This window comes from Leguminivora glycinivorella, chromosome 6, assembly GCF_023078275.1.
Source record: "Leguminivora glycinivorella isolate SPB_JAAS2020 chromosome 6, LegGlyc_1.1, whole genome shotgun sequence".
Lineage (NCBI taxonomy): Eukaryota > Metazoa > Arthropoda > Insecta > Lepidoptera > Tortricidae > Leguminivora > Leguminivora glycinivorella.
In genome coordinates this window covers 23,161,692-23,186,385 of record NC_062976.1, presented here as the reverse complement: position 1 = coordinate 23,186,385, position 24,694 = coordinate 23,161,692, and the positions used below count along the sequence as shown (strand labels likewise).

At 36.7% G+C, this 24,694-nt stretch overlaps 2 protein-coding genes across 2 annotated transcripts; both read right to left on the bottom strand.

The window, feature by feature from the left end:
• Positions 1–1,788: 1,788 nt before the first annotated feature.
• Positions 1,789–4,327, bottom strand: LOC125227485 (hemolymph lipopolysaccharide-binding protein-like). The gene is made up of 4 exons (XM_048131812.1): positions 4,083–4,327; positions 3,573–3,599; positions 2,862–3,110; positions 1,789–2,054 (listed from the first exon to the last, which is right to left on the bottom strand). The coding sequence occupies exons 1-4, from the start codon at positions 4,108–4,110 to the stop codon at positions 1,897–1,899; spliced, it is 462 nt and encodes a 153-aa protein (XP_047987769.1). The 5' UTR covers positions 4,111–4,327; the 3' UTR covers positions 1,789–1,896.
• A 2,808-nt stretch (positions 4,328–7,135) lies between these two features.
• LOC125227483 (hemolymph lipopolysaccharide-binding protein-like) lies at positions 7,136–14,169 on the bottom strand. The gene is made up of 6 exons (XM_048131809.1): positions 14,138–14,169; positions 9,865–10,074; positions 9,659–9,715; positions 9,177–9,224; positions 8,587–8,838; positions 7,136–7,349 (listed from the first exon to the last, which is right to left on the bottom strand). Exons 1-6 carry the CDS (start codon positions 14,163–14,165, stop codon positions 7,177–7,179), a joined length of 768 nt encoding a protein of 255 aa, XP_047987766.1. The 5' UTR covers positions 14,166–14,169; the 3' UTR covers positions 7,136–7,176.
• Positions 14,170–24,694: the final 10,525 nt, after the last annotated feature.

Here is a 24,694-nt window from a genome sequence, read left to right as displayed (position 1 = left end):
AATTTTAAGTCATTATTATAATTTGCACAATTTATGAAAAGTCATAAGAAATGTTCTATAAAATACTGCTGTACCTTGCGAGGACACCTAGGCAGATAAATCAATTTTTGAACTTAATTTAAAATACAGCTAAAATACTTGCGCAGAATCGAAAGAAGGACGAGGGTAGCGACAGCATACTTAAACTTACTTCTCCACACAAACATGCTTTCACTCTATAAATTTACATTATAGAAAATATTTTAACTCCATTTGATAATACATAATTATTTTAATCAGAGCACCCATCACCCAAGTTTTGCGAATATTAATTATCATATGAGATTTATAAAAAATAATCATTTTTGCTCTAATTTTCACAGTTATCAAAATAAATTTAAAACTTAAAATCTAGGATAATTGAAAGGACTACGATAATTAAAAAATACATATGAATGTCATGTGTGACATGTGTTGTTTTTGGCATTAAAGTTTTGAATTGAATGTGTAAACGCATTTTCAATAATACTGATCATGATGTTTGATGCTTCTTTAGACCGTATATCGGAAAAGTTTTCGGTTTGACAGCTACCGCCAGTTTCACGTTCAAATAAATGTATTGCTGGTCAACTAGAAGACTGAATGTAGTAGGTATGTATGTTAACATCAATACTTCTTGTATGTTAACATCAATACTTCTTTCCTCCTAGTCAAATCAGCTTCTTTTTAAGAACTGTCAAAACGATTTTGAACGACTTGCTAATATGGAAATTATATGAAATCGAATTGAGTGACGTCACGGTCAATTGATTTACTTTATATGTTTCTATCTGACTTATAAAATATAAATTAGAGTTAAAAATATCTTCTGTCCCTGTTTTTTTTTATAATCATCTGATGCTTTATTTCGTGCATGGTATACAATATTTTATTTTAAGTACAGTCAAGTTGCCTATTGTGTGTTTTAACCGAGTAATAAAAAATATATATTCGGGATAACTTTTTCAATTTCTTTGACTCGTTTTTGCTATCGCTTCACAGGTACAGACATGGCGTAATTCAATTTTATCACAGTGATATTAAGTACCGCGACTTCACGCCATCTTTATTTCTCTGACGTACTTAATGTTAACTAGGTGAGTAGGTGACTTTCAACGTTTTTAGAATATTTTATTAGGTACACTTTAAATTGCATTTTATAGACCCTTGCGCATTGTACATAAACAGTTTAAATCTCTGCCATTATAGTACCTTTTAACTTGTGGCAACTATCATCTTCAGATAAGTAGGTAATTATAATTCAGTTACTGAATGCTTATCGCGCCTCTTGGTCATGTTCCCCCTTCTAACCGAATTAACTCAGGTGATTTGACATTAGCTCGAGAGATGGCGCTGCTAATGACAATCTAGAATTACGAAGAACCATCTTATACCAGGACAGACAAAGCCCATACAAACAAACGTACCCCTGAAATGTATGGGCACTAGATGGCGGTTTCGCAGCCTGGAAGAAGCCAAAATCATATTTTCCCCAAATATTTTTACATGTTTTTTTTTATATAAGAACAAATTTAATAACATGCTTCTTTATTTTAATATCATGATATCGCATCAATACACATTTTGAAAAAAAAATGTAGGCATAAGCATCATCAGTGTAGTTAAAAAATTGAGGTACGATTGTATGAAGAGTATGAAGACTGTAAATCCATACTAATATTATAAATGGGAAAGTGTGTGTCTGTTTGTTTGTCCGTCTTTCACGGCAAAACGGAGCGACGAATTTACGTGATTATTTAAGGGGAGTTAGTTGAAGGGATGGAGAGTAACATAGGCTACTTTTTGTCTCTTTCTAACGCGAGCGAAGCCGCGGCCAAAAACTAGTCCTATATAAATAATCATTGGAATTACAGTTTATTATGGAGTAATCTCGCAAATGCATGGCAGTGGGTGCTTAGAGCAGGGCCAGTCGTTGAGAAGACCGACTCGAATGCTGCCACATTCCTCCGCACCGTTATAGTTGTTGGGTTCGCCTGGTGCCCATCTGTCGAAGCCTGCTTCAGCAAGGGACTGACCTGTTGATGAAACGATGGACATTTGACGTTTTATTAGACTTATATTGATCGGGATATAGACTGTGATAACTTTTTAGATTCTTATCGAAGAGGTCTCGATATTTTGACGCAGTTACATGCATCATGGTCACGGGAAACTGAAGACGACTGGTGGATGTCAAAGATGCGTAGACAGCGCGCGATCTACCCTCATTCGCGCGCGTCAGCTGCGTTCACAGCTCTCAGCGAACCCACTGGTCACGTTCACACTGGTTGGTTCAATACAAGTCTAATGAAACTAACCGTGAATCATTTAAAACTCTTATTTGACGTTTTACTAAAGAAGGTATACAAAACAATAAAAAGTAATTTTGAGATAAAATGAAAAGGTGAAGTGTTTTTGGCGTTGCACGAAATATGATGTTTTTTCATAGCCGTTCCATCATCTTCTTTTTCAACCTAGCGTTTTCCCGGCCTAGCGCCAGGGTCCGCTTTCCTGTCCATCCATCATAATATATACATACATACAATCACGCCTGTATCCTATAAAGGGGTAGGCAGAACACATGAAACTACTAAAGCTTCAGTGCCACTCTAGTGCAAATAAGGGGTTGAAAGAAAACGAAACTGTGACATTGCAGTGACAGGTTGCCAGCCTCTCGCCTACGCCACAATTTAACCCATATCCCATAGTCGCCTTCTACGACACCCACGGGAAGAAAGGGGGTGGTGAAATTCTTAACCCGTCACCACACAGGCTACATATACAGCAAAATATTTCCGTTTATAAAAATTACATCCTTTTGCTTATGTTGACACATTTCTTACCATTTACAGTTACCCAATTGCCATCATTCGATTTTCTAAATCCAATAAAAGCATGATTTGGATCCATATGGGGCGGTCTATAAATTTGGTTCTTCAGGTAAATATTCTTGAGTACTAAAGATTCAGTAACGCTGTTGATGATGGCCAGTTGTCCCCCCTCATGCAAGCAAATGTCTCTGGCTCTTCGCCAGCTCTTTATAATCGGGTGATATTTGTAGCAGCTACCGGTACTGGGCTCCCACTCGTATCCTGAATAATAATTTTCTTTTAATATAGGAAATATATCCTAAAGAACATTTGGACATCCTGCCTCCAAAATGTCCACTGGACAGTTCATGGTTAAGGTCATGTCAGTTAAAGGCATACTCACAGTTGTCATATATACCATAGATCAAGCAAACGTATCTACTTAGCGTGTCAAATGAATGTCCATCTTTAATCGCAGCTTTCAGCGTTCGAGCGTCAATTTTTGTAAGTTGAAGTCAACAAGAACAATAAAAATTACGTGATATTTAATTGCAACAATACAAAAATTATGAACACTCAAGGGCCTGAGACAGATTTAAAATCACAGGCAAGTAGCAACTTCAGTAGGTACAAAATCTGACACGATCGGCCTCTAAACAAATAGATGAACTTGTTTCTTCTATCTAGAGGTACTTATAGGCATAATGATTTGCTATATTTCCGAAAAAAAAAACATGTCGTGACCTTTATCGTTGACGCCGCATGAAGGACCTGTTTGTAACGAAACATTTCTTGTGTGACTACCATTGCTTTAAAACTACATTGAATATATAGTTGGCAATTTTACATCAGATCGAGTCTTCTTAAACAATCACATATTTTATTGAGATCGATTTTCTAAATTATTTCAGTTGTCTGCATCGTTTAGAAATTAAATGATATTAGACTAGCTATCCAATTCTGAAACGAGTGAAGCCATAACAATATAGTGAAGTATTTGTACTTAAATTATAATCGGCAAGTAGGTAGAAAAAACATTAAATATTGTAGTTTACCGTGAGTTTTTTACGGTATACCTTTTTTTAGCAAAAGCCTCACGCGAAACGAAATAAAAAACATTTTTGGTGCTAATAAACTAGTAACAATTTTGGGCGATGTTTACATTTTCCATACATTTAATCTCATTTTCCGCGACGAATGCGCGTAACGTATTTCAGAATATAATTACTCATGTAGCCATAAAGTACCCCTTACTTCGTTGAGTATCCGACAAGTCCGACATATCAAGACAGGGTCCTTGGTACAGAATGTACCAGTCCTGGAACGGGGTGGAGGGGTGTTTGCACTTGTACTCGCAGATGCTATGGTATGTGTGGTAGTCGTTGGCGCAGAAATCGAAGACCGGCCTGCAGCCGCACGGTCTGCTTGGGTTTGCTACCGCTAAACGTAACAGAAATCCTGAAATGTAAGCAAAAATTATGAATAAAATTATTCCTATAATACCATCGCTGACTTTTCTGTAGAATCCCTCAATTTCCTAGACGTCTCCCTAAAGAAACCCTCTGGGAAATGGCAGATCTAGAAGCATGGCACCTCCGGGCAGCAGATCTAAATTACAAAATGCTGGGTAAGATCGCATCGCTGGGAATAGAAGACCTAGACACACCTGGGGACGCTTACCTGGCACACGGAGAATTTAACCCATTACTAACATACAATAGAATTGGCGAAATTGAATATTTTATTAATAAAGATATGAGACGTTGGCCTCGCGGGGCAGCGGCTCCTCGTCCTCTTAGAATTAAGTAGGTAAACATAAAAACTGTAAGATATACTTTCTAACATCTTTAACTCATACGTGACACGACACCTTCAGCTTACACAGATCTTCTCTAGACATAAGTCAGCTGACACAATCCTCCGGGAACAAAAAGATGTAAACATTAATAGGCAATAAACGATTTCTCATTCTCATTCTCATTTCATTTTCTGTAGACCAAAGTAACAAAGACAATTTCACATAACGTTGTGTAGTTATATATATATTACATCTTTGATTGGGCAATATTTATATTTAGGCTGCTAAACTCTTTTAGCAAATGTCGTTAGCCAAATTACAGCACCTGACCAAAAATATATAAGAACTGTCCTCAACAATAACTACTTTTTTGCTTGCAACAAAAACTACTTGCTCGAAAAACTAATAAATGTGCGTCTTCCCAGAGAGAACACCCGAGCAATATTTCTCCCCCAAAAACCCCTATTATTTTCATCAAAATCGTTAGAACCGTTTGCGAGATCCCCAAAAATATAAGTAGGTAGTACAGGCCCCGTAGCCGAATGGCATTTCTCCGACGCCAAACGAAAGCGATACGCCGCTGGCTCTGTCGCGCCAATACGCAAGCGCGATAGAGATAGATATCTACTAGCGCTTCGTTTCGTGAGCGTTTCGTGAGCGATTGTGCCATTCGGCTAGCCACCCTGGCCCCGTAGCCGAATGGCATTTCTCCGACGCCAAACGAAAGCGATACGCCGCTGGCTCTGTCGCGCCAATACGCAAGCGCGATAGAGATAGATATCTACTAGCGCTTCGTTTCGTGAGCGTTTCGTGAGCGATTGTGCCATTCGGCTAGCCACCCAGGCCCCGTAGCCGAATGGCATTTCTCCGACGCCAAACGAAAGCGATACGCCGCTGGCTCTGTCGCGCCAATACGCAAGCGCGATAGAGATAGATATCTACTAGCGCTTCGTTTCGTGAGCGTTTCGTGAGCGATTGTGCCATTCGGCTAGCCACCCAGACATTTGAAATGCTATTAAATACCTAGTCAGTAGTACCCTGGCATGTTAAATTGTATTTTATCATTTGATGCACGTTAATAATGAGATGTAATGATTCGAAAGAAGTGGCCCGCTGAGTATCTTGCCTGTCCCATAGTGGATGTTCCTCCAACTGAGGGGGGACAGAAATCTTCTCGAGCCTGACGTAGGGTTAGAGCCTGCGTAGCTTTATTTATTTGACATTCAAGTGCATTGTAATATGCCTACTTGGAAAATAAATTGTTTTTAAAAAATCTGCGTATAATAATATAAGATTCGTACTTACCAATATTATACACGAATATTATTTTCATGTCTAAGCCGACCACTGCCACAAGCCACAGTGGAGATTGATTAACTACATATTAGTCGTGTGTAATGGAATTTTGTGTGACAAATTTATTTTGTACACTCAACCACATTAACTTCCAAAGTAAATACAATAACTATCGAAAAAATTACTCTTTCACAAACCTACTTGTACATAAAATATTATCACTAGTATCAACATTTTAATGGAAAAACTAAAATTAAGGCGGTTCTTCATTCAGTGTCTTAAGCGTCCCTTCCTATTTGGTTGAGGTTTAGAAATTCACTAAATGTCTAGTGTTGCCTCCTCAGCCTTTTGGCATCTACTCGTGGTGTATCTGATCTTATAGGAAATAACTTAAGAGCTCTGCCCACTAACTATGGATTTGAGGATAGGTACCAGAAACGGTTTTAAAATTGCTTACATGGGCAAAAACTTTCCAGACAACCCAAAATGATAAAGGAGTTGGGATAATGTTTAGTGATTTAATATAGCTCACACTCTTTTATACAACCGTACCGATCCAGAACCACTGAATATATTATTATAGTTAGTACCAGAACGTGCGAGGCTTTTGGTGGTCGGAGTCCGGGGAGCCGGTTAAGACGATACAGGAGGGGTCAATTCTCCATACAAACGCTCTCGACTATTTCCTCCCTGGTTTTTGAAGATAGAGCAATGATTTTTTCAACACAGATTATTATCATTTTTATCTGTGTCGGACCATTTAGATTTATTTTTGATATTCTTATTTTTCAAGACGCTAGAGCCCATCAAAAATTTCAAAAAACGGCCTTATTGATTATGGCGCAAAAAAAGGTGTGGTATTCAAAATTGGTATCAATTAGCCAAAAAGACTAAACGTCCGATACAGATTATTTCATTGTTATTCAGACTCTCAAATTTTGTTACGATGGATTTAGTTTTGAAGAAGGAAACAGTCGAGAGCGGAACCTCGATTTTAAAGATTTTTTCGCAATATCTTTTAACTGAGTTGTTCTGAATGGACAATTTTTTTCGATAAATCTAGTTAATAACACTAGCTTCTTTTCGCTCCTGTAGCGTCTTAATGGGTATATGCCCACCCACCCCTCATTTAATCCTCTTACAGATAGCCTCGGTAAGAGAACTATTTTATACCATTTAAGAAAAACTGATTAAATTGATTAAAATTCACTTATACTCGAATTGTTTCTCCCACATTGCAGATTTTTTATTTTATTATTGTTGATTGAACTTTGGAGTAATCTCGCAAATGTATGGGACTGGGTAATTATTGCAAAACAAGTCGTTGTGCAGACCGCCCCTAATGGAGCCACAGTCCTCTTCCCCACGAGAGTTGTTGGGCTCATTTGCGGCCCATCTGTTGAATCCTGCTTCAGCAAGGGTCTCACCTGTTGATGAAACAATCAACTATTGTAACGTTTTACTGAAAAAGAATCGACAAAATTTATTACATTAAGCTTGTACAACATCATCTGCCATTCCAAATAGTTTAACTTCCGGAGTCCTGTATACATTGCGTTACCATCATGCGGGTATTTATTAAAACCGATAGTAATAATTATAATTCATTAGCAATCGTTTGCGTATATCAGCTAATCATAGTCATTTAAATTAACTGCAAAAATAATTTTCCGAAATCCTCCGAATATTCAATATACTACGTCGTGTGCTTTGTGATCGTCATTATTCACATCGCCATTACTTATTTATAAGCTGTCATTGCCCTTGAAAAGTGTGTCTGCGTTGTAATTTGTTAGGAATGTATAAAGTAATTTTTTCATTTCAAATAACTACACTATGTCACATTACGTTCCTTTAATAGAAGATAACATGTTGGTAACAATCTGTATATTAATTAGTACATTACTTTACTGGTGGGTAAAAAAAGATGTTCTAAACAAGTGGCGATGGGAGTGTTTTAAATCTTTTCTTTAAATAATTTTCTCTTTGCACGACGTTTTGCATAGCTGCTCTGTAAAACGTCGTGTAAAACATGCTCGTCCTAGAAGTGATACTATGCTGCATTGGTATCACTTCTTGGACGAGCTCTATAAAGTAGCAACTTACTTATGTACCACAAATGTTGAATATTATTGAAAGTCATTTCGAAAGGCACCAGCAGCGTTGAATCCTTAACTTTCAACCCCTTGATTTTATAAGCACGCACATTACAGCATAAATTGGCACAGCATTTGGTACTTATACTACTTATGGGCGGCAATATGTTATATGTATAACCTAAAAGCTCATACATACCCATAACAATAATCAGTGTACCTTCATTTTACTCATATTTTCCTTAATTTCGCGTCAGTACTAGATTTTTAGATTTTTTTATATTTTTTATTATAAATGGGCTTACTCTTGGCCACAGACTAGCCAAAGGCAAAGACGTGGCCTACGATGGAGTGAGCTTGCCCAGAATGAAAAATCACATGCATAACACAGTGTCTTCGAATCTGCGTGCGCGCACGCGTTATATACATTTTGAGACATAATGAAAGGGGTAAAGTGTTGGCAAATTTGAACGAAATATTTTTATTTATTTAGCCAACAGCTATCCCATATGTACAGAAAATATTGCTGGTTATAAAAATATTACATCCTATATAACACATTTCTTACCATTTATAGTCACCCACTTGCCATCGCTCAATTTCTCAAAGCCAATATAAGCGTGGTCCCAGTCCCAAACGGCACCGTCCCGATAAATTTCGTTCTTTTCGAAAAATTCCTTGAGTACTGTAGATTCAGTATCGCTGTTGATGATGGCCAGATGCCCTCCCTCGTCTTGGCAACTTGCCTTGGCATTGCTCCAGCCCCTCACGAGCGGGTGAAACTTGTAGCAGCTGCCGGTACGAGGCTCCCACTCGTATCCTGAACAGTAACTATTACAATACAATACAATACAATACAATACAATACAATACAATACAATACAATACAATACAATACAATACAATACATATACTCTTTATTGCACACCTCAACACAGGAAACAACATAGTAAGTATACCTACACAACAACTTAAAACGAGTAAAACAAGAGATGGTCTTAAAAAGATTAAAAAATGTTAAAGATTCTGAAAGGCTTCTGTGTTAGTTTCGGATCTACGTACGCCTCCAAAATACCTAACAGTAACAGACCGTTCAAAAGTTTGATTATAGTAGAATAATAAATCGTTATAGTTCCAAACACAGATGACGAGACTAACCTTGAACTTTGGCACCGCATTTAGAATCAGGAGAAGTATCGTGCAAATCTGCAATGAAACGCCTTTGATAAACTCTAAGCCCACAAAGATGTGGTCACCATCTCTAACCTCACTGGTATTGTATAGAGACAGACAGGAGATAGACAAAGACATCATCAACAATTATCAATGCAAGATCCGGCAACTGACCCCCATCCATTACCAGATCAGTCACCGAATTGCACCGTCAATATCTCCTTAGGATGCCTCGTGGAGAGGCGAAACACGCGTCTAGTTTTGTATTTTTAGTGGTGGGTTGTTATATTTCTTTGCGTATTTATTTTCGCGTGAATAAATTACGCAAGTAAGTATAACGGTAATTAGCACTGATTGAATATAATTATCTATTCGCGGAAAAGTAATTTTCTAGATTTGGATTCTTCGATGTGAAGAAGAGGCATAATTTATTGGTCAACGTCCGAAAAAAATATGACGGGACCAACCTTGATCTTTGTGGCCTTCGTTAGAACCACCAGAAGTAGCAGTAGTAGGTACCAAACCTGCAACGAAACATTTGCCGAGTACACATGATTTTTTATTTACTACATAGTATTAACTTCACGGAAAATTACATAATTTTCGTCTATATTAGCGCCCAAAACGGTTACGGGTTACGTAATAATTCATGAAGCCACAGAGCACGCCTTACTTCGTTTAGTTATAGTCTCCGAAAAGTCTGACATCTCAAAACAGGACCCGTGGTACAGAATGAACCAATCCTGGAACGGGGTGGAGGGGTGTCTGCACTTGTACTCGCAGATGCTATGGTACGTGTGGTGGTCGTTGGCGCAGAATTCGAAGACCGGCTTGCAGCCGCACGGTCTATTTGGTCTCGCTATCGCTAGACTTAACAGAAAGCCTAAAAAGTAAGCAAAATTTATAAATTCATTTGTTTATAGCCAAGTACTCGCCTTGGCTTTGAACAGGGAGTAATGGACTTAACACAAAATATTATACAAGCAAATGTCGTCAAATTGTAACAACTTTACCCAAAAACATAACAAAAGTATAATCATCATTGAATATTCGTACTTACCGATATGAAGCACCAATATTATTTCCATGTCTAGGTCGAACCTACTGCCACAAGCCACAGTAGAGATTGATTAACTATATTAATCTTGTAGGTATAATGGAATTTTGTGTGACTAATTTATTTTGTACACTTTAGCACATTAACTTCTTAAGTGATTGCTGATATGGCTATAACTGTCAAAATTGAAATTGCTACCTGTAAAATTGTTTCAAAACAACTGCTGGATGGAATTATTATACATTTTTAAGAACAATACACACTTAAACCAAATAAATATGCTCATGATGTAACAAGAATCCATACAAGCCTTTAAGACTTTGATGAGCTCTTTCCCTTGTATAAACCTTACTTAGGTACCCAACAATCATAATGGAAACAAGTTCTACTTCTGCAAATGTATATACGAGTAAGATGTACTTAAAATATATGCTACTACTAATATTTAAGCTTTTATGATTTGAGTTTCTTCCATTCCTTCTAGGTTTTTAGAAAGCAGCACCAATTTGATCTGAATTTTTCAAAGTCGGTTGAAAAATGCCGTTGTTACGATGAGCCCATCAAATTAAAAGTATCTTCAAGAAAACTTTAAAAATAAACTTTAACAAAATTAAAGGAAACAATAAATAATGATCTATTATTTTATTTTAAGTGTTTCATTACATGAAATTCGCGATGAACAAGCATTATATAACATATTCTCAAATCCTCCAAAATAGTAGTCATTAACTTCATATAGGTAAGTAAGTACAAAATTTTCATAAATATTAGGTAAAATTTGACATAGTACGTTCTAATTGTATGAGTAAATGTCATGGTAGCTTGATTCGACACTAGCACTGAATTTCTGAGGCAAAATAATGCATGTTTACTAAGGACAGGAAGTGCCAATAAAATCCCACCAAGCAACCTGCACTGGTTAACTTCAACTTAGTAACACAAAGATTAATCCCACCAATGGAAATATTTTAAATTTTATTCAGTCAACGCCGTAGTTCAATATTTTTGAGCACCATTAACTATAAATAGTGGCATTAGTGGCAGATAAAAATAATCATACAAAATATTGAAAAATTACAGAGGAATCTCACAAATATATGCATACTTGTATCCATAACACGGACAGTCGTTAAATAGGCCATTGCGATCGATGGAGCCACAATTTTCCATCACGCCATTCGCATTGTTGGGCTCGCCTGGTGACCATGTTTCGAATCCAGCCTCGGCGAGGGAATCACCTAGTGACGGATAAGGGAATACAATATCAAATGAGTTAAATTTTGTACTATAGAACGTAATCAGTTCTGTTAGCCAAGCCAAGTTTTTATAAGAGTCCTTACCGTTAATAGTGACCCAATCGTCAGCCGATTTTTTAAAACCGATCACAGCGAAGGTGCCGTTTTCGTCACCAAAAATCTTATGAGTCGGGTATTTCCGGAAAATTTCGGAAAGTACTGCGGATTCAGTGTTGCTGTTGATGACGGCCAGGTCTGCCCCTTCATTTTGGCAATAGGCCCTAGCGGCATGCCAGTTCTCCGCCACTTGGTGGAACTTGTAGCAGCTGCCGGTGCGAGGCTCCCACTTGTACCCTGATAGATAATGACTGATTGATAATAAAATAATATTATTTCAATTGCTTTTTACCAAATAGTACACATTGTTTTACATTTTGCCAACTTGTAAAAGTATTTACGCCCTGGCGCTGCCTTGGCATTAGGACACTGGCACTGGTAAGTAGTTGTGTTGGGTTCGGCTCAGCACATGCCTCCCGACGTACGTATACGTAATGTAGAGGGCTCCCAGTCGTATCCAAGTTACTGCTACGAGTAACCAATTTTTTTATTATAAACTGGCCAGTGATTGACCTTAGTCGCACCTGACGGAAAGTGACGACAAGGCGGAAGTTGCAGCTCACTGGTTCAGTAATAACCACAGAACTTAATTTAGATAGAAGAAACAAATTCATATATTTGTATAGGGGCCGAGCGTGTCAAATTTTGTACTGAAGTTGATTCTTGCCTGTAATTTTAAATATGTCTCAGGCTCTTGATTGTTCATAATTTTTGTGTTGTTGCAATTGAATATCACCTAACGAGGCATTTTTTATGTTTTGGTTGACTTCAACTTACAAAAATTGACGCCCGAAAGCTGCAAGCTGCGAGTAAAGACGGACAACTCAGTGGATTTCACTGAGTTCATTTGACACGCTAAGTAGATACGTTTGCTTGATCTATGGTATATATGACATCTGTGGTAATAACCTATTCACTTGAATACACTCAGATTGTATTCGGAGGGAATACAGATGAGGGGAGCATGTTCCATTCCTTAGCAGTTCACATTAGGAAAGGAGAGGCAAACCTCTTCGTACGAATAAAAGGTAGGTCGACAACGTAAGGGTGAAACCGCTCCCCGCGCCTGGTTGGCCGGTGATGGAAAGGGGGAGGAGGAACCAGGTCATGCAGTTCCTGTGCACACTCTTCAGAATGTATCCAGAATGTAGGTATAATATTTTGCAACACACTTACTCGTAACATGGATCTTATTGAACTGCTTTTAGGCTCACGAGTCAAGAAATTACACACGCGTTCCTCATAATCACAATAGCACTTGGGCCACAAAAGATGATGATCCGATAAAGCTGCGATTGAATCTAGTCGTTATTTACACCCTGGCGAGTGTTGCCTTTGCGTGGAGTCTAAAGAAAGAATCTAAAAGGTTTTGGTGTTAGTTTCGGCTCTGCGTAGGTACGCAAAATACCCATCAGACAGTTCAAAATTTTGCTGATAGAAGCTAAACAAATTGTTGTATTTTCAAATATAGATGACGAGACTAACCTTGAACTTTGGCACCGCATTTAGAATCAGGAGAAGTACCATGAGAATCTGCAACGAAGCGCATTTTATAAATTTTTCTCAGCCTACAAAAATGTCGTCACCATCTCTATCCTCACTAAATTTTGTGTATAGACGAATAGCATCTAAATACAACAATCATCAGTGCAAAATCCGGCAACTGACCACCATCACTGACTGATCAGATCGGATCTTGCACCGTCACGGTTCTAGATTTGGATTTTTCTATGTGAAAAAGAAGTTTATTGGTATATTGTCCGAAAGTTGTTGTTGGAGTAACCTTGATTTTTGTGGCCTTTGTTAGAACTACGAGAAGTAGTAGGTAGCAAACCAGCAGCATTCGCCGTGTTGAAGCCGAGGCGATTTTTAAACGTTACTTCATAGTATTAACTTCACTGAAAATTAGATAACTTTCATCTATGTTAGCGCTCAAAACGGTTACGCTGATAATTCATGAAGCCAAATCAGTTGTTTTTTGTATCTTGTCTCCACTAACCAAAGCCTAGAAGAGATCGCTTTTTAGCGATAAGTCCACCTGTTATCGACCATAGTTAATTAAAGTTATTTTCTTACTTTTTTACATCTTGTTATATTGGTGAGCAATAAAGAATATTGTAGTGTATTGAAGCCACAGGGTACGCCTTACTTCTTTTAGTTGTAGTCTCCGACGAGTCTGGATTCGCAAGACAGGGTCCTTGGTACAGAATGTACCAGTCATGGAACGGGGTGGACGGGTGTCTGCACTTGTACTCGCAGACGCTATGGTATGTGTGGTAGTCGTTGGCACAGAAATCGAAATCCGGCTTGCAGCCGCACGGTCTGCTTGGACTTGCAATTGCTAAACTTAACAGAAAGCCTGAACAGTAAGCAAAAATTGTAAATTAACTTATTTATAGCCAGGTACTCGCCTCGGCATCGAACGGGGAGTAATGGACTTAAGACAAAATATTGTACAAGCAAATATCGTCCAATTGTAACAACGGTACCCAAAAACGTAACAAAAGTATAATCATCGTTGCAATATTCGAACTTACCAATATGAAGCACCAATATTATTTCCATGTCTAGGTCGACCACTGCCAGAAGCCACAGTGGAGATTGATTAACTACATGTTAGTCAGGTATAATGGAATTTTGTGTGACTAATTTATTTTGTACACTCAAACACATTAACTTCCTAAGTGATTACTGATATAACTAAAACATAGGTAAACGCCAAAATTTAAATTCCTATCAGTAAAATTGTCTTCACAAATCTGCCTGATTGGATTATTACATATTTTTTACTATTACAATCCAATTCACTTAAATATAGTGAATAATTATAATTATGTAGTAACAATGTTATAAAACTGCTCTCGGTTTGTTACAGAATTTGCAGCTGTGTTCTTCGCTTTTAGCGACTATCGTATATGAAAATTAGATATTACATTATTATTTATATGATGATATGGAAGTAAGGAACCCATTAAGTAATATAATGATGGAGACAGGAAGTAGAAACTAGGTAGGTGATAAAACTACTAAACGTATTTGTGTTTGGGCTTTATAAAATTGTTGTCATAATAGTTAGTTGCCTATAGAAAAAACTACAGTGAACGGTAAAATCTTGTACCAAAACTAAATTTTTGCTAAAAACTGATTCAACTTTACTACCGATCCCTCCATGACGGACTTCCGTGACGGAAATAAATGGTATAATTTGTGGTCCAAATTCGTTTCGTTTAACATCTGTGAACACACCTGCTTTTGTGGTCTACCGATATCAGCCGGCGTAGCCAAATCAACGAAACCTCATGATAATATCTGTTTCGCAGTTATCTATCTCTATCGCTCTTGTGATTTGGCTACGCCGGCTTAAAGGACGAAAATCGAAAAAAGCTGAAACTACTACTGGACACACCATGTAGATTTTATTTATAACAAACTAAAAGTATTATTAGGAAAATTTTATTATCTTAGATTTAAAGTTCCTCTGCATATCCTTAAATATTTATATGTATCCTTAGTTGAATCAATAATTGGTTATGCCCTTGACTGCTACGGATTAACAACTAAAACTAACTTAAACAAACTAGAAAGTATGCAAATTAGATTCCTAAAACTATTAGTCAATAATAAAACTAAAGACAAAAATAAAAAAGATTATAGAAACTTGTTTAAAATTTGTAATATTCTTCCAGTGAGCCTTAAGCATAAATATTTAATACTGTATAATAATCATGGCAGTCAAGAGCATACCCAGTTACACTATAACGAAGTTTATGGTACCAGGTCGGTGTCTGCGGGCAAGCTTGTCGTGCCGAGGGTCACTAATTACTACGGCGATAGGTGTATTCAGAAACGCCTTCCCTACATACTCAACAGCCTGCCCTCTGACATCAGACAGGAAACATGTAAAGTGAAGTTTGCGAAAAAGCTACGTAGTTACCTTAAAAACTGCATATAATAATTAGTATTATAGATAATATAGTTATATGTTGATTATATATACATGATAATAGTGATAATGTAAGAGAGTAGAGACTGCTCGATCCCACAGTCAAACCGTGAAAACTGTTTTGTGGGACACTGTTCTAATGTAAACTGTTTATTTGTGTGTTAATAAATAAATAATAAATAAAATAATAAATACTCTTCATCTACTTCTATTTACTATCTTTTTTTACTGATGTTCATAGCGAAACTTTAAGTCGTTCTGGTGGATGGTTGGGTCCATCCGATTGGTCTGGCTGCTGCACAAACGGTCTAGTTATAGTTCCCTGTGTATCAAGTATCAAAATCAGGCTGGAGAAAATTAGGAAAGTTAGAGTCGTTTTTAGTCAACTTTGTCGCGTCTGGTAAAAGTTACGGCCGGCGGAAACGGTCTGGCATTGATGGTAACCAATTTCTAACAATGTTCTCTAACACATACATAAAAATCAGCCTTGAGAATTTAAGGAAAGTTAGCACTTTTTTTTTCTTCAGCACTCGATAGCAAAAAATGGCCGATGGGCCAAACTAGAAAATATGCAGACGTTAAACGTCGATACGAACTCTACATATATCCTAAAGTTTCATCCTTGAGAATTTGAGGAAGGTCTGGCGGCCCTAGGCTCTCAGTCCATTACATCCAATCTCTTTTCATCCGTCACCTCTAGGACCCAACAGTCTGATCCACACCGTAGCGTATCGTCACTATCCCTCTTTATCGCTCTACCTAGTGGTTCGATAAAGACAGTTGCGAATCTGTCGCCTTGGAGCATCAATGAGGAGGCACACTGACATTTTATCCCGCCAGGCGGCGCCTGTGCAAGTGTCTAGGCATGTCACAATCAAATGTGAAAGAGTGTTAAACATATATATATCATCAATCTCCTCGCTCTCACGTATGAAATTATTTATCTGTGCAATGCAAGCGCAATGGACTAAATAGGGTGGCGCCATCAGTCAGCCATGGGGTGTGCCTCCTCATTGTATGTACTCTTGGCTACAGGGACTGTGGTCTTTGATATTGACCAAAACAAAAAACGCGCTTCGCTACTTCGACGAAATCTTTTTGGACATACGGCACTTTTGAATTGAGAAAAAGATGATTGGTTCTTCGAATGAATTCTGAGTTGTAATGTTATTATTAGTATAAATGCGAATAAATTGTTAACTTATTATTCAAATTAGTGTGATTAAGCGATAAGTTGGGTTATAATAAAATATGTGGTTTTGTGGGGGTTCTAAAAGTTCAACACGCAAGTAAGGAATTACGTAATTCGATTATTTTGGCGATCTGAAAACTCGATAATAATATATTATTATTATCGATGCCACACTGCGGTATGTCAAGTAGAAACAGTGATATGGATATGCCGTACGGCCCGTGATAATTTTTCTTATGTCATAGAAGACAAAGGACCAGACGGATCGCCTGATGGTAAGCAACTGCCGTAGCTCATATACAATGAGGTTACAAAAAAACTGGTCGAAAAATAAACGTAATTCCCGTGTAGGTAACATATTTATAAAACAAACGATATTGAATAAGCAAGTGTTGGTTATGATATAGGTAAATAGGAATGATTATATAAAAATAACGAAATTAGTACAGAAATTTAGGTATCATTTACGTGTAATATAAAAAGTCAAACTTTTTTTGTCACTAATAAAATAATTTGTGTTAATTTTGCACTAAACTATTTATCGATAATAAAGTGATTTTTTTATATAACTCACATATTTTACTATTAGGGGCCTATACTAAAATTATTAAGAAAAATAAATTCCGAAGTAATAAAAATAATAAAAACCCGTCGTATCAATAAATTGATAATGATATAAAGGTACCTACATAATATTATGATAAAAAACTGTCACTAGCATAATGTTTGAGGTCATTCACCCCGTGTGGCATCCAAATCCCCGATCACTGATTATTATTAATTTCTGTAATAGAATACGTAGCCATACTTAATTGTATTTTATTACATTAAGCTTGCCCCGAATAACATAAACCGTATCATGAAAATCAAATTTATGATATGTAAATATTTAAGTACTATGTATGTATATTATTATGTAATAATTTAGTCTACTTTGTTAGTACCAAGAGTACCAAGTTGATGCATTTGTCATTTGCTTTAAGAAAACAGTAGCCTATAGTCGGTATTCCGACGGAAAAAGTAAAAAAAAACCTGTAAATGTTACATCAACATTCCTTAAAACTTTTTAATCACCGCCTCGACAAAATATCGATCAAGTTCCATAAAAATAAAAAAACACATTTAATCCCAATTAATTTCAGTATACATCGATTGGTCGGGATGTGGTTCCAAGATACCATCTGATCGAACGATAAACAACTCACTTGATCAGTATTTTAACAGACAAAACATTCTGAAGAGAACATACTCTATTCGGTTTAATATACACGGTGTAACATGAAAGAACCGAAAGTAAGGAACTACGCATTTCTAACGGAAAAATAAAGATAAAATGCAACATTACAAATGTGAATAATATAACATTTTTATCTTTATTTTGCCGTCATATTATTACGCCAAGCAAATTTGGACAAAAAAATTTTTTTTCGTGTTTTTTTTTTCATGTATTTTCACATAAAAAGTAAATTTTATTCGTAAAGCTGAGAAATAATAAGTAATTTGTAATTGTTATTTTTTTTAAATGCTTATAACTCTGAAAGTAGGCGAAATCCAGAAACGTTTATAATTATGACATGTAACTCTTATAATATGATGAATAATACGCTGTTTAAATTGTTCGGTTTTCGCATGTTACACCGTGTATTTATTTTTAACAAAGATTTAAAGCAGGTAATAGTGTGTGATGCCGGGTTAAGATTTCACCACCCCCTTTCTTCCCGTGGGTGTCGTAGAAGTCGACTGTGGGATATGGGTTAAATTGTGACATAGGCTCGCGTCCTGTCACTACAATGTCCCTATTTCGTTATCTTTCAACCCCTTAATTTCTAAGAGTGGCACAGAAACTTTGAGTAGTTTCATGTGCTAATAAGCGGTTGAAAAAAAAACGAAATTGACATTGCAGTGACGGGTTGCCAGCCTCTCGTCTACGCCACAGTTTAATTATCTTATCAATGCATGAATTTATCTACTAACTACTACTTAACGTTTTTGTACGAAAAGTTATGTCCAATACTTTTCCCTGTCATTCAATATTAAGATCAAATTAAAACATGAATGTCACCACCCTTACACGTCACATGACGAGCAGCTTTTTTTGATACAAATATAGTAATCCAATTCAATCGGGGGTGCACGACAAGCGACTGAAATAGTTCCCCTTTCTTACGTCTTGACATCTCTTTAGGTAATTTAATGTCATAAGTCAGTTAATTTTATATGAATTCTTATTAACACAGCAACTCTAAAGGCACTTTTGTTTTTCGAAAACGGATGAGAAAGTTCCATTTTATCGACAAGAGCGCAAAGTAATTTCATACATTTTTTTTTATATCCGACGCTGCCTGGTAGGATTGAGTAAGGAATTAATTAATGTAAGTTTTGGACATAATGGACATATATGTATCGACAATTATGACCATATTATGGGCTATTATAGTAAACACCGCAAAATTTTCATAAATTAATTTTATACAAAAAATAAATCCATCGGTACCTATATCTTTGTCAGCCCATAGAAACAGTTAAAAGTGTTATGTATCTTGGCATGAAAATAGATCAACACTTCTCCTGGACCAGCCATGTAGACTTTATATGTAGTAAGCTTAGGATTCTATTAAGTAAATTCTATCATCTAAGTTTTAAAGTTCCTATCCGAACGCTAAAATGTATATACAATTCTCTAATAGACTCTATTATCAGCTATGGTCTTGACTGCTATGGCCTCACTTTTAAAACTAATATAGATAAGCTAGAAAATTTACAAACCCGTTTTTTAAAATTGCTAGTCAGTAAAAAAGTTAAAAACAGTTGCAATAAAGACTACAAACAATTATTTAAAATATGTAAAATTCTACCCATATCATCCAAACTTAAATATATGTTGGCCTTGAAAAACCATGGCAGACAGGACCATCTTGAACTAGTCAACCATAGCCACAACACCAGGACGATATCTGCGGGCAAATATGTAGTACCCAGACGTAGGGTGGTCCAAAAAAAAAATTTTTTTATTGTTTGAGCTCCACATGGTTATTTCTACACGAAAACTTATTAAAATCATGTCAACCAATTTTGAGAACAATCAGACTTTATTTAGAGGTCGCTCAAAATAAAGCAATAATGCCATACTGAAATGTATGAAATGAACTTGACTAAAGAAAAAATCTTACATGGAGGTATTTTAATGGTTTAATTATATTTTTCCCTATTTCATTAGAGCTAAATAAAACATGAACCGGGCAGTTTGCAATGTTTTAATTATTTCGGTTTTTATTTTATTATAGGAGATATCCAATTTTAAATGTATCTTGAGCGACCTGTAAATAATGAGCAAATGGGTTAAAATTTGGTACATAAACTACTAATTCATAATAGAACAAAGGGAACCATGTGGAGAAAGGATTAGTCATATTTATTTTTCTTCCATACAAATGTGGACCACCCTAACCCAGAGTGTCAAATTATTATGGCGACAGAACGCTTCAAAAACGAATACCTTATCTCTTGAACTCTTTGCCCGGAGATATAGTACTGGAATCCAAAAAAAGTACTTTTAAAAGGCTCTTAAAAAAACATCTCTTGGATACTCTATAATAAGCGATCCTGTCTACTTCAAACTGAGTACATAACATGTTTAGAAGTTATATATATTAATTTGTATATTTAATTATATTTAATTTATTGAAATGTTACAACTTTCGACATCTTCTTGACGGGGTCACGTTCAAGCGGAACGATTCTCAGTCTTGTCTTGACAATTACTTGACAAATATTCCTGCAGAGTTGATCAGTGGTACTGAAATAGATCATAATGGGTTAGCTGATGGACATGCTGCGATTTTCTGTAGCCTTAATGTGGAAAATGCAAATAAAAGTAAAAAGCGAGATATTTCAGTGTTAGTGACAGAAAAAAGGAAATTTACCGTAAAAAACTTCCAAAACTTTAGACATAATATAAAGAAAATTAACTGGCGTCAAATGGGGATCAATGTATTTCTTAAGACTCTCAGTACACAGTTTCGTCAATCATTTAGGAAAAAGAAAATTAGGATTAGGCTCGACAAATCGCATTCCATGAAATGGGTGACCAGAGGAATAAAGACTTCAAGTAAAATGAAAAGAGTACTCACTAATGTTAATAAAGCTACTTGCGATAATTCGGTTCTGGAATATAGAGCCAAGTACATTAACATTTATAGGAAGGTTTTGAGGTATTCTAAAAGGATCGCGGTTCAATCTGAAATTTCTAAGAACAAGCACTGTTCTAAAGGCATATGGGATGTAGTAAATAAGTATAGAAATAAATTAAGCCTTAACAGTAAAAAACAATTGTCCCTGAACATCAATAATAGTACTATAACAAATCCTAAAGATGTGGTTGATGCTTTTTCATCGCAGTTTGATCATGCGAAATCTCCGAGTACGGGTGATTTGAATGCTGCAGTTCGGTGCCTGTATTTAAATAATAAAAATAATGGGAACTACAATGATATCTCTTGGAAACCGTTTACCCCATCGGAGATAACAAAGACAGTACAGCACATGAAAAATAAAAAATCGTGCGGGCATGACGAAATGCCAATCTCAGTAGTTAAAAGTTGCATAGACATATTGGCTAAGCCACTCGCATGTTTTTTTAATAATTGCTATGATCTCGCTGTCTTTCCTGACCAACTAAAGGTAGCTAAAGTTCTCCCCGTTTACAAGAAAGGCAAAAAGGATGATCCAAAGAACTACCGGCCTATTGCACTCTTGCCAGTGCTCTCAAAGATTTTTGAAAAGTTAATCAAAACACGACTTTTGAGACACCTCCAGGATAGTAATGTAATAGACCCGCGACAATTCGGTTTCCAGAAGAATAAGGGAACATCCGATGCCGTAGATGCCCTAATAGATGACGTGATTACTAAATTACACGTTGGTAGAAGAGTTGTAGGTCTTTTCCTAGATTTGAGCTCTGCATTTGATACGGTCGATCATGTAATTCTTTTGGAAAAGCTTAAGTTTTATGGAATTAGGGGAAATGCATATCATCTCTTAGCCAGCTATCTTAAAAACAGGTACCAATATGTAGAAATTAGTAATTTTGAAATAAGTGATGGTTGTAGAGTTGATACTCCGGTTAAATCAAAGATGGTAAGGGTAAACAGAGGGGTACCGCAAGGTTCCATTTTGGGCCCAATACTTTTCCTAATATTTATAAATGACCTAGTCAACTATATGTCTACTGTAGTACCTTGTTGCTCCTTGATTGTATTTGCGGATGATACAAATGCGATTATATCTGCGGATAACATAGAGGAGCTAAATAGCATAACCAATAGTACTATTGCAGCCTTTACACATTGGTTTTCAAGTAACAACTTACGTCTGAATTCAGACAAAACCCACCTTATGCTGTTCAAACAAAATGCCAAAAAAGCTGATAAACTTGATGTTACCATGGACCGGGTTTGCTTGAAAATTGTAGAGACCGTAAAATTTCTGGGAGTTTTCATAGATTCTGACTTAAGCTGGAAGCGAGAACTGGAGGCTATAGTCAATTCGATCCATTCTGCGTGTTATGCTCTTAGGAGCCTTAGAGATGTTTTAGGTTTGGATCAACTTAAATTAGTGTATTATGCTCTAGTTGAGTCCAGATTGCGCTATAGCATTAGGTTTTGGGGCAATAGTTATTTATATAATATCAACGGAGCCTTAGTTGCACAGAAAAAAGCTATTAGAGCAATGGTGCATCTTCCGTTTCTTAGCTCATGTAGAGAGCATTTTAAGAACATGGGTATTCTCACGGCTCCCAGTCTGTATGTTCTTATACTTCTTACACAGTTTGTTAAAAATAATTATAACAATTGTACAGCTGAAGAACTAGAGTCTCGCCTAGCTACAAGGACGAAGAACATTAGGCCCAACTTCTTTCCCAAACTTCAGATTATAAAGCATTGTGCAAGACATCAGCAAGTGATTTTATTTAATAGGCTTCCTCCTAGTCTAAAAGTCATTTATAGATAAAAATAAAAAATAATAATAATAAAAATACTTAATCGCACAACGCTAAATTATTCTTAACTAGGTGTATTAAAAACACCACAGAAAAACATTGTAAAATTACTCCTCAAATCCAAAAGCCAATTTCCCCGAAATCCAAAAGAAAAATCACTTGAGCATCAAAAACCGTTAATAAATACCCGTCACTCGACGTTCTATAAATATTTTTGAATTTCGAATATCACAAAAGGGGCCGCCACAAAGGCTATTTATCCAGCTAGAGTCAATTAAGTCTATTCTTCCTTGACACCGATAGAATAAATAGAGATAACAATGAGTAAAAAAGGAAAATATATTTAGGGGTCGTTGAAGGATATTATAGGTACGGGCGATCACAGACATAAGTTCAAATAGACCACGCAAACAACGGCCACTTTTCATCATCGCACCGCTCGCCATCGACAGGGCGCTCATCCACACACCTTGCAACCTAAATGGTCGCGCACCGTGCGGTTTCAGAAGAATTTCCTCCCACGAACGCTCCAGCTGTGGAATGAGCTCCCTGTCGAGGTATTCCCGATGAACTACAGTATGGGGTTCTTCAAAAAAGGAGTGTACAAGTTTCTAATGGGTCAGCAACGCGCACGTGACACCTCTTGAGTTGCGGGCGTCCATAGGTTACTGTGACCGCTTTCCATCAGGCGGGCCGTATACCTGTTTGCCACCGACGTGGTATATATAAAAAAAAAACAAGGGTCAGTGACTGATTACCATCAGGTCACTCGCATGCTTGTTTTTTCAGTAACGCCTGAGGATTGAAATGGGTTATTTTACATTTCCCTCGATCATAATTCGAAGTTTAGGGGACATAACACAGGGGAAAACGGGAAATGAGCCCCATGTTTAAAAAAATATTAATATATTAAAACTACTGTACAACCGAAGCTTTTTTGTACGATTGTAATTAAAAATAGATCACTTTTTCAGCGCATTCAATGTATGGTATCTAACATCTCTTAGGTTTGTTGATGGTAATACGGTTTACGAATCGTTAAAGAAAATAAACATCTGTTTTGCTTGCAAGATATCGTGACACTGGAAAGTTTTTATAAACAAAATTTTGAAACTCAGTGCTTTATGAATGAGACGTAAAATTACAAACGATTCTGAGTAAAATGTGCCCAAAGTTCAATAATTTGAAGACACTGTATAAAGTACAGTCTGTACTCTCAATGCTCCAATATGTTGCACTTATAGTGTACAAGACAGTAAATTAGGTCACCTGCGACATCTATTCGAATTCTATGTCTGTTTAGCGATAAAAACCGTACCTTCACTCCTAACCTATAACCATCACCCAAAGCCCAGTCATTGATTCTATCTCATTCTCTCTCACAGGCGTTTGATGAGACGGCAATACAAGGATATTTTATAAGGCCAAATAGTTTAAAAATGGCCAGTCATCGCCAAATGATTACGCCGCGCCTGTCAGATCTGACGTTATTGGTTCAAAAAAAGATGGCCGACAAAACATGGAGATGAGTATCGGTGATATTTGAATTTAGGGATTAGGACACTGATTGGTCTGATGTTGAGGGAATGTTTTAGTAGCATTTATAGGACGTCATGGACATTAGCCGCCTTTACACAGTCGCTCTATCGCGCGTTCCTGGAGCGTACAGTCGCGAAAGCTTGTGCGCGCAATCGTGCGCGATTGCGTGTAGTTACTTTGAGTTTAGACGTGCAAGTTATTGCTGTAAGTTTTGAGACAGAAGTGTATGCAAGAAAGAGATGCAGATATTTGCCACTCACTCTAACCTATAGTTGCGTCTCAAAATTTGCAGCAATAACTTGCTGGTTTAAACTCAGCTTAAGGTTCACGGTCTTTCGCGCGTGATTGCGCGTCGAAGTTTTTGAGAACGGAAAGAGTGTACGTGTAAAGGCTAATCGTGCACGATAGACCGCGTTATTATT